Below are 11328 nucleotides of genomic sequence, written 5' to 3' on the forward strand. Positions count from 1 at the left end.
TTTTTACAAACACAAATAACACAACACTAACAAATTCCAAAATTTCCCCCCTTCTCTCAATGGATCTTTTTCTTTACAATTCCCATCTCTTTTCTTGAAACTCTCCTCCTTTTTCGTTCCCTTCCCCCATTTCCCCACACATTCTATATTCTACAACAATGGACAACAACAACAACAACAATCTACCTGAGAATCAACCCTCCGATGCCCCCAAATTGGATTCTGATGATGCCACCAATCTCCCTCATCAAACCCATGCCTCTGCTGTAAATTCTAATGAAAATTTGACAGATCAAGATCACAATCACGATAAGAATCAGGATCAGGATCAGGAGAACAAGGACAAGGAGAAGAATGAGGAGGACGAGGAGGAGAACAAGAAGGACAATGAAGAAGAAGAAAGGAAGGACGGAGAGGAAAAGACGGAAGAGGAGGAAGAGTCCAAGGATGAACCAGATCTTCATTACAATCTCAATACGATTCTTGAAGATGTCGATCAATTTCTCTCAACTCCTCACGGTTCTCGTGATCGAGAGGAAGATTCTGCTGTTGACATTCCCAAGTTCATCGACAAATTCTTGGATCTCGTGGATGCCAAGATTGAGCAATACAATAACGAGGAATCCAATGCGAAGGAGAAAGAATGTCGAGTGCCGGAGGATGACTCATCGTTCCTCGAAGCGATTGATAGGATATCCAAGCTAAAAACTGCAATTCACGAAATGAAATTGGAAGAGGAGAAGAATTCGTTGATCAATCGCATCGGAAGCACTCAACAGCAAGCGATTTCTTATTTGGAAGAAGAGTTCAGATTCTTTCTCGAGGAGTCTAGAAATAGCGATTCTGATCCTGCTGCTGAAACGAAAGGTAAACAAGAACAGGATCGTTGTGCATTACCTGAGGCTGAGTCCGATCAGCCCCAGTTTCCAGGTTACTCCGAGGAGATCGTCAACTATTTGAACAAAATCGCTAAGCGAATGATTTCGGGTGGATACGAATCGGAATGCTGCCAAGTGTACATGGTTGCGAGAAGAAACATATTCGAAGATGCCTTACTAAAGCTCGGATTTGAAAAACACAGCATCGATGATATCCAGAAGATGAGTTGGGAATCAATGGAGAGGGAGATCGCTACATGGATTAAAACGATCAAGCAATGCGCCACCATTTTGTTCTCTGGCGAACGGAATCTCGCCGAATCTGTATTTTCATCATATCCTCCGATTTCCGCCAGTCTGTTTAGCAATCTAACTCGCGGCATTGTGATTCAACTGCTAAATTTCTCAGAAGGAGTAGCAATGACAAAACGCTCCGCAGAGAAATTGTTCAAACTCCTTGATATGTACGAAGCTCTTCGCGATATGGTTCCAAAAATGGAAACATTATTTCCAGTAGAATCCGCGAACGAGCTCAAAACAGAGACCACAACCGCTCGAACTCGTCTTGGCGAAGCAGCGATTTGCATATTTTGCGATCTCGAAAACTCAATCAAAGCAGACACCGGAAAAACTCCGGTACCGGGCGGCGCCGTTCATCCGTTAACTCGATACACCATAAACTACTTGAAATACGCTTGCGAGTACAGGAACACACTGGAACAAATTTTCAAAGAGCATTCAAAGATCGAAAGAGCCGATTCCACTAGCCGACCCCATTTCGAAGGCGAACAAGCACCGAGTTACAACCCCAGCGCTGACAATCAATCACCATTCTCGGTAGAACTGATGCGAGTGATGGAGCTTTTGGATTCAAATCTGGAAGCAAAATCAAAGCTATACAGAGATGTAGCACTGAGTTCGATCTTCATGATGAACAATGGACGATACATCTTACAGAAAATCAAAGGATCTGCAGATATCCACGAACTAGTGGGTGATTCATGGTACAGGAAGAGATCTTCAGATCTACGCCAATACCACAAGAATTACCAGAGAGAAACATGGGGTAGATTATTAGGTTGTTTGAACCACGAAGGATTAACAGTACACGGGAAAGTGGTAAAGCCAGTGCTGAAAGAAAGGTTTAAAGGATTCAACGCATTGTTCGAAGAGATTCACAAAACACAAAGCTCATGGATCATAAGCGACGAACAACTTCAATCGGAGCTGCGAGTATCAATATCGGCCGTGATGATTCCGGCGTATAGATCATTTTTAGCTAGGTTTTCACAGTATTTGGATCCAGGGAGACAAACAGAGAAATACGTAAAGTTTCAACCTGAAGATATAGAGACATACATAGATGATTTGTTTGATGGAAATCCAAGCTCCATGGCAAGAAGGAGAACATAAAAGCTGTGGGAGCTCTTGCAACCAATTTGATTAAAAAAAGGCAAGACTTCATTTCTCTATAATGATTTGTTGTTCTTGTTCTTGTTCTTGTTGATAATATATATATATGTATGTGTGTGTGTGTGTGTTGTTTTTTGGGAAGCCCTTCTGAGGATAACTTTGTGATTTTCAGCTTCAATCTGCGGATTGCAATTTGTGAATTGCAATTGCATTTGCAAATTCTTCTTCCTTGGCTTCAACTTCCTGAATTGCTGCTGGGCTGCTCTCTCTTCTTCTTTTTTATTTTTTTTTCTTTTTATATTATGTTACATTTTTTTTTCTCTAATTTTTTCAAATGATTGTTTGTAATTGTCACAAATTAACAATGTAATTCTTTTGTTTTTGGCCTTCTCTCCATTCTTGCCTCCACCTCCATTTGATATGATTTTTATTGTTTAACGATTTCAATTTTGTTTATTTTTTCTGTTCTGTAAATTTTGTTTTTAAATTTTTGTTTATTAAAAATAAAAACCATATAGATATATATTTTGTTTTCAATTTTTGGAAATTCAAATGTATTATTTGAAAGTTTCTTTTTATTTTTTCATAGTTTAGAATAAGTTTATTGTTTAAAAAATTCAAAAAGTGAATTAATTAGTAAACACATCTTTAATGAATAGATTTTGCCTTATTCTATATAGTTAAAAGATATCAAGGAGTTGGAGTTTATCTATGTAACTATGCACTGAAAATTTTCAAAGTTGGATAGTTATTAAACATTCAATAAACAGTGCTCTAACTTTTCAATTACAAATTTAGGGTCGGTTTAGAATGGCTTACAAAAAAAAAAAAAAAGTATTTTCTAGAAAATACATTTCATTTAAACATTTTTTCTAAAAACTATTTAAAAGAAAAATACATGTTTTTAGGCAAAAAAAAAAAAAAAATTGTTTGATTTGTAATAGAGTAAAAAAATTATATATATATATATATATATAATTTGTTCGTGGAGATTTTGATAAAAATTCGTCAAAGATCATCCGGATGGTTGTTTGAGGTGGTCGGGGACATTCATCTTAAAATGATGAAATAGTCGTTGGCGGTTGGTCGATAACAAACGTAGAAAAATTAATTATTGACAAAAGTTGACCGTTAACGATTACCATAAAACAATGGACAAAAATGAGCCAACAATGATCGAAAAAAAAAAAACCACATTGTTCTATAAATTCATTCTTTTAAAATTTATTTCAAGTGGTTGCCAAACACATGATATTTTTTCCAAAAACAACTTATTTTTTAATTTAATCACTTGAAAATGCAATTCAAACACACTTTTAGTCCTTCAATATTTAAATTTGTATTTAAACTAAAATATTTTAAAATTTTTAAAATTTCAAATATAAAATTCAATCATTGTATTTTTTTAAACAAAAATACGTGAAATAAGTCCATCACAATTAAACTTTCGTTAATATAGTTAACTTTGATGGTTTCTTTCAAAAAGAAAAAAAAAAGTTAAACTTTTGTCTTTAATAAAGCTTTAAAATTGGTACATAAATCAAACTGTTTGATATGAAATTAAATATGGATGACTAATTAAACACAAAATTGAGAGTGATAATGAGTGTGCAATGAAGAAGATAAAGTTTATGTTATTTTCTCTCCTTCGGAGATATCTATGTTGAAGTTGTGTCTGGCTAATTATTTTGGTCTAGATACTAACAGGCCGTCTGGATTTAAAGAATTGGGATGAGAATAAAATTGATGGAAATTAATGATGCCTAAAAATAATAAGTTGATGGGAATTAAGATAGATTGGGATGAGAATGAGATTGATGGGAATTAAGGATGTCTAAGTATGCAAATGAGATCGTTGGAAATTAAGGAAATGATGAATATGTTTTATTGTTCATGAGAATGTATATGGAATTAATTCCTTTTGTATTTCATTTGTAAAATTAATCATGAAAACTCTATAAATTCTTAATATATTAATTGATAAACAATAAACTTAATTCAATTTTTTTAAAAATTAATTATTTAAATATTAAATAATAATATTAATTAAGTTATTAATTACTGGTATTTGTAAAAGGAGTAATTTGATAAGATAAATTTGATGAATCTATATCATTACGATGTATCAATCAATAAAATAATTAATTAATAATAAGCTAATTATAAAATTATTAAGAAATAAATTCATGATCATTAACTAACTCAAATATAACTAATTAATTAATAATTTTATAGTATCGGTTCTTTACCGTTTATTTAAAATTACCGGTTATTAGTATATATATGTATATATAAGGGGTTATTTAAAAAATATAACAAAACAGCAAAATAATTATTGAACAATTTTGAAAACGGAAAAAACTCACCAGCTCACAATGAAAAATACAAAAAATATCCTAGTCAACATTGTCCAAAATGAAAAATACAAAAAATGTGACAACATTAATTGGCTACGTGCACGTAATATATTTGGTACACGATCTTATACCAAAGATTGTTTAGATTTGGTCTACAATTTGTTTCAAGAATGATCGTTTACATTTGCTACAATAATTTGGTTATCCAAATCTAAACAATTTTTTAAAAGCTTCTTGCCTACCAAATTGATCGTTGAGATTTGACTATCCAAATTCTCAAAATTGATTGTTTATATTTGGCTACACGATAGTTTAGATTTGATTTTCTTACCCAAATCTAAACATTTTTTTGTTTACATTTGTTCGTTTAGACTTTGCTATCAAATCTAGACGACTTTTTTCAAATTCTTTTGGTATTTAACTTTGGCTACCCAGATTTGTACAAATATGCAATGATTTTTTTTCAAGATCTTTTATATTCGTTAGATTTGGTACACCAAATCTAAATCAATATCCAACAATCTTTGTTCAGATCGTATATCAATTTATGTTTGGTGATTTATGATTGATTGAAAACAATATAAAAGAAAGAAAATTTGTAGAAGAAGAGAAGAAAGACGATGTAATGGAAAACAAAAATTACAGGAAAGAAGAAAGAATATGAAAAGAAAGAGCAAACTTGAAATATTTAAGAAATAACTTACTTTATGAGTTTTTTGATTTTGTTACCAATGCCGTAAATATTTCAACGTTTTGTTATATTTATAAAAATTAACCTATATTTAAACTAATTTATTAAATTAAAATAAAAAATATATATTTAATTTATTAAATTATGGTAGTTAAGTGCATACACTATAATTTAAATTAAAAATTAAATTTTAATTTTTAATGTAATTCTGTAAACCACAAATTTAATTTTCATTTAATTAAATTTTAATAAAATATAAAATAAAAAAATAAAAAAATATATTAGAAGATAAGAGAGAGTGGACAAGAAAGAAAACTTATCATTTTGGATTGGTATAGTAGGTTAGGCATGAGAATACAAAACCTTGTTACCAAATAAAAACATGATTATCCATACCCATTCCCACCCGCATTCTCATCCAAATTCTCATCTACCCTAATTTCCACAATCCAAACGGCTTCTAAAGATCTTAACTTTGTTTTTCGATCTTGTAATAGAGTGGTTCATAGCTTGACCCATTATCTTGTATCAAACTCTTTTTATGTTATAGATATGATTTGGCTATCCCAAATTGTTGGAATAAAAGAGTCGTTCTTTGCAATGAAGTTTTTCTGATTTTCTTTTTAGAAAAGAAAAAGAAAAAATGAGTTTTTTAGAAATAGAAAAATCGAAAAACTACTTACACTTCATAAAAAAAAAATCATTTACACTTGATTTTTTATGAAGTGTGAATATTTTGTCAAATATTCTAATTTTAACAAATTTTCAGTTTAATATATGTACTTTAAATTTCATTTCATTTTGCTTTTATACAATCAAACAACTATTACAAAATTTTAAATTCTAGTAAAAATAAGTGTCCATATCAATATAAATATAGAAACATTGGTTAGAGTCTATCAATATCTATCATCGGTGAAATTTAAAATTTTTCTATATTTTGTAAATATTTTAAGAGTTTTTCATTTACAATAACTTCTCGTAAAAATAGGTAACAAAAAAAAAAAAAGGTAGCAATTTATTTTTAATCCTAATAAATCAAATCTCATTGAAATTGCCATTTCTTTTATAGTATGATTTAGTCAAACGAGCTTAAATAAAGGATCATTTTAATCTATTTTTTATTAAAAAAAAAATCATCAAATTTTAACTATACATTTCACTCAAATAATATAGAAACGAAATACTCAAACAACATACAAAAAATATATGACATGTACTCAAAAAATAATATAGCAACCTATTAAAGTTAAGGTGGAAAAGTATATTTAAAATCTTCTCACACTAAAGAGAAATTTAGATGAATATTTTAGTTTCTAAAGAAAAAAATAGAGGAATAGGGTAGTTTATGATATATTTAGACTAAACCTCTTATATCATGGGTTGAAGACTAGACTTATACACTCTCTTTCCTATTGAACCCATGAAAATATTGTTAAAAATAAGATTGATTGTAATTAGTTTTTTTTTTTTTTTTTGTTGCTAGTCTTTAGGTTCCAAATTCTTTAGGCTAGTCTTATGGTATTTGTTTGGGTAGTTAGCATGCTATTTTTTTATGTATCTTGAGCCTATTTAAGGCCTGTTTGAAATGGAATTTAGATGAAGAGTTTTTCCATCACTAGCACTCTTTACTAGTTCTCTCTATTTTTTATCTACAAGTGGTATCAGAGCTAGGTTGTGGCATCTTCTTCTTAGTCATTAAATCAACTCCCATTCCTTTATCTTGTACACTAGCTAGCAAGCATAAACAATGGTCTCAGACAACTATGTGCAACCAGCAATTCCCCGCTTTGATGGTCATTATGATCATTGGAGCATGTTGATAGAGAATTTCTAGCGGTCTAAAGAGTACTGGACCGATGTTGAAGCAGGAGTGAATGAATCAACTATTGGAGTTGTCCTGTTAGAAGCAGACCAAAAGAAGCTAGAGGAACGAAAATTGAAGGATATTTTTTCCAAGCCATTGATCGTGTCATCCTGGAGACCATTTTGCAAAAAGGTACATGTAAGAAAATTTGGGATTCCATGAAGAAAAAGTATCAAGGCACAATGAGGGTGAAAAGACAGCAGCTCCAAGCTCTTCGCAAAGAGTTCGAGATTCTTCAAATGAAGCAAGGTGAGTCTGTGGATGAGTATTTCTCACGGACCTTGACTATAGTAAACAAGATACAGATCCATAGAGAGAAGATTGAAGATGTAGTTGTGGTTGAGAAGATTCTTCGGTCGATGGATTCTAAATTTGCATATGTGGTTTGTTTAATTGAAGAATCAAAAGATATTGATACATTATCAATTGATGAATTACAAAGTTCTTTACTTGTGCATGAGCAAAGAATGACGTCAAATACAAGTCCAACTGAAGAACAAGCCCTAAAACCTTCAACTCATGGTGAAAACTCTGTAGGGAGAGGATCAAATAGATGACGTGGTTGAGGTCGTGGAAGGTGGCCAGGAAAATGATGAGGTGGTGGGCATGACCAACACAAGTAAACATCCAACAACAACTCAAGATTTGATAAGTCCAACATTCAATGTTATCGTTGCCATAATAGTTTGGTCATTACAAGTCTGAATGCATAACCAACTTCAACCATAAAAAAGGAGAGCAGTCCAATTTTAAAGAGAAACATGAGCAAGAAACACTATTGATGACGCGCCACCATAACAAGGAGATTGGACCTAACATATGGTACATAGACACTGGTTGCAACATTCATATGTGTGGTAACAAGTCTCTTTTTTCTCATTGAAAGTTATCATTGTATCGTGACATTTGGTGATAATTCTAAAGTAAATGTGGTGGGTAAAGAAAATATTCAAATCAAGACCAAAAAAGGCAAAGTTGAAACCATATCAAATGTCTTTTATATTCCTGATTTGAAAAGCAAATTATTGAGTGTTGGACAGCTACAAGAGAAGGGTTATGTCACAACTATCAAAGAAGGTGTCTGTGAGATATATGATCCAAGAAGAGGATTGATAGCTCGTGTTGAAATGGCCACGAATAGGTTGTTCCCACTAAAACTAGAAGGTTTGGAGTTATGTTTCAAGACCAATGTAGAGGAAGACCCCACATGGCTTTGACAATTGCGATATGCCCACTTGAATTTTAAAGGTTTGCAAGTCCTTTTTAAAAAGAAAATGGTGAATGGTCTTCCCCAAATTTCTCCTCCCACAAAAGTATGTGAAGATTGTGTTGTTGGCAAATAACATCTTGAGAGCTTTCTAAAAGGCAAAGCATGGAGAGCACGTAAATCCCTAGAGTTGATTCATTCTGACATATGTGGTCCATTAAACCCAGTATCAAATGGGAAGAAAAAATATTTTATTTCTTTCATTGACGATTTTTCCAGAAAAACTTGGATTTATTTCTTGCAGGAAAAGTCTGAAGCATTCTCAATTTTCAAAAACTTTAAAGCGGTTGTTAAAAGTGAAATTGTGAGAAAAATCAAAACCCTTCGAACGAATCGTGGAGGAGAATACATGTCACATGAATTTGTGATATTTTGTGCTCAACATGGAATTCGACATCAGTTGACAGCAGCCTACACACCACAACAACATGGTGTTGCTGAAAGGAAAAATCGTACTATCCTTAACATGATTCGAAGTATGATTGCAAATGGGAGAGTTCCAAAAGCTTTCTGACCAGAAGCAATAAATTGGAGTGTTCATGTTTTGAATCGAAGTCCCACCTTTTTGGTTAAAAATATGACTCCTCAAGAAGCTTGGGATGGGCGTAAACCATCGGTTGATCACTTTAAAGTGTTCAGGTGCATTGCATATGCACACATTCCTGACAAGAAAAGAAGGAAGCTAGATGACAAAGGTAAAAAATGTGTCTTTCTTGGCATTAATGAGCAATTAAAGGCTTACAAACTGTTCAATCCAATCACAGGTAAAATTGTAATTAGCCAAGATGTTATATTTGATGAACTAAACACTTGGAATTAGATAAAAGATACTCTAGGGAAACAAACAATACTTGTGAACCTTGAAGATAGTGATGAATCTTTGTCACCTCAACTTAAAGATTCAGTACAACAATCAGTTGAGCTTGAGGCTACTGAGTCTCAAACAGGAGGTGCAAGTTCTTCAAGATCACAATGAGTTAGAAGGAGACCAGCTTGGATATGGAAGATTGTGAGGTTAATGGTGATCTTTCTAGTGAGGCATTTATCCATTATGCTTTATTATCAAAATTTTGATCCATTAATTTTTGAAGAAGCTGTCAAAGATATAAAATGGAAGCAGGCCATGGATGAAGAGATTAAGTTGATTGAGAAAAACAACACTTGAGAGCTATCAGAACTCCTTAGAGAGCAAAAATCCATTGGTGTTAAATGGGTTTACAAAACGAAGCTGAATAAAGATGGCTAAGTAGACAAATACAAGGCTCGTCTTGTCGCCAAGGGGTACGAACAACAAATTGGCATTGACTACAATGAAGTTTTCGCTCCGGTTGCAAGACATGATAAGATTCGAATGGTGATAGCATTGGCAGCACAAAGCAATTGGAAAATTTTTCAAATGGACGTGAAATCAGCCTTTCTGTATGGCAACTTGAATGAAGAAGTTTATGTAGATCAACCCCTTGAATACGTTTAACATAGTAATGCAAGAAAAGGTATATCGCTTGAAGAAGGCTTAGCTTTGTATGGATTGAAGCAAGCTCCTAAAGCTTGGTACAGTCGAATTGAGGCCTAATTTATTAAAGTTGGATTTGAAAAATGTCTATAAGAACATAATCTCTTTATCAATTAGAAGAAATATGCACTGGGAGATCTTGGACAGGTTTCAAATGGAGAATTGCAACTCAGCCGCAACTTCAGTTAAACCTAATTTAAAGCTCACAAAGGACCATGAAGGAAAGAAGGTCAACAGTACTCTTTATAAGCAAATGGTTGGAAGCTTGATGTACTTAACAGAGGCTTGGTATTATGTATGCATTAAGTTTAATTAGCAGGTTTATGAAATCTCCAACTAAGTTTCATCTCCTTGCTACCAAAAGAATCTTACGTTACATAAAAGGGACTCATGATCTTGGCATACTTTATCAAAAAAGAAGAAAATTAAACCTTGTTGATTATAGTGATAGTGATTATGCAGGAGATTTAAATGATAGAAAGAGTACTTCAGGGTATGTTTTCATGCTTGGTTCAGGAGCTATCTCATGGTCTTCCAAAAAGCAGCCAATTGTCCATTATCTACCATTGAAGCTGAATTTGTAGCAGCAACATCATGTGCATGTCAAGTCATTTGGTTGAGGAACATTCTTCAGAACTTGCATTATAAGCAAGAAGAAGCATCTATCATTCATTGTGATAACGCATCAACAATCAAGCTAACACATTGATGTAAGATACCATTACTTGAGGGATCTTATAAATGATGGAATTATCAACCTAAACTACTGTGAAAGTGAAGATCAAGTGGCAGATATTTTAACCAAGCCTTTCAAATTAGCAACATTCTTAAAGCTTCTAAGCTTACGTGGAGTGATTTCCTCTACTTCTTTAAACTAAATACTAAATTGCATAGCTTTAGTTTAAGGGAGGGTGTTAAAAATAGGATTGATTGTAACTTTTTTTTTTTTGTTGCTAGTCTTTAGGTTCCTATTCTTTAGGCTAGTTTTATGGTATTTGTTTGGGTGGTTAGCATGCTATTTTTTTATGTATCTTGAGCCTATATAAGACCTATTTGAAATGAAATTTAGATGAAGAGTTTTTCCATCACTAGCACTCTTCACTAGTTCTCTCTATTTTCTATCTACATATATACACTCCCCTATGTCATGGGTTCAACCCATCACCTATACACTCTCTCCCTAATGAACCCATGATATATCCATGACTTATACACACTCTCTATAGTCCTATGCTATGGTTTTAACATGTACACCATTTTTTCTTTAAATTTTCAACAAAGGTGATGGGTTGAAAACTCGACCTACATATACCATACTTTTTATCTTGACTCGTCGTTTCAA

The 11328-nt window shown here is 32.7% G+C and overlaps 1 protein-coding gene across 1 annotated transcript; it reads left to right on the forward strand.

The window, feature by feature from the left end:
* On the forward strand, positions 1–2685 carry LOC103501365 (exocyst complex component EXO70B1). Its single transcript, XM_008464933.3, has 2 exons — positions 1–2331; positions 2464–2685. The coding sequence occupies exon 1, from the start codon at positions 159–161 to the stop codon at positions 2289–2291; it is 2133 nt and encodes a 710-aa protein (XP_008463155.1). The 5' UTR covers positions 1–158; the 3' UTR covers positions 2292–2331; positions 2464–2685.
* The last annotated feature ends 8643 nt before the right edge of the window (positions 2686–11328 follow it).

Source organism: Cucumis melo, chromosome 9 (genome assembly GCF_025177605.1).
Source record: "Cucumis melo cultivar AY chromosome 9, USDA_Cmelo_AY_1.0, whole genome shotgun sequence".
NCBI lineage: Eukaryota > Viridiplantae > Streptophyta > Magnoliopsida > Cucurbitales > Cucurbitaceae > Cucumis > Cucumis melo.

Bases quoted from the DNA above. Each gene is read 5' to 3' on its own strand.
- LOC103501365 (XM_008464933.3), top strand. From the start codon at position 159: ATGGACAACAACAACAACAACAATCTACCTGAGAATCAACCCTCCGAT.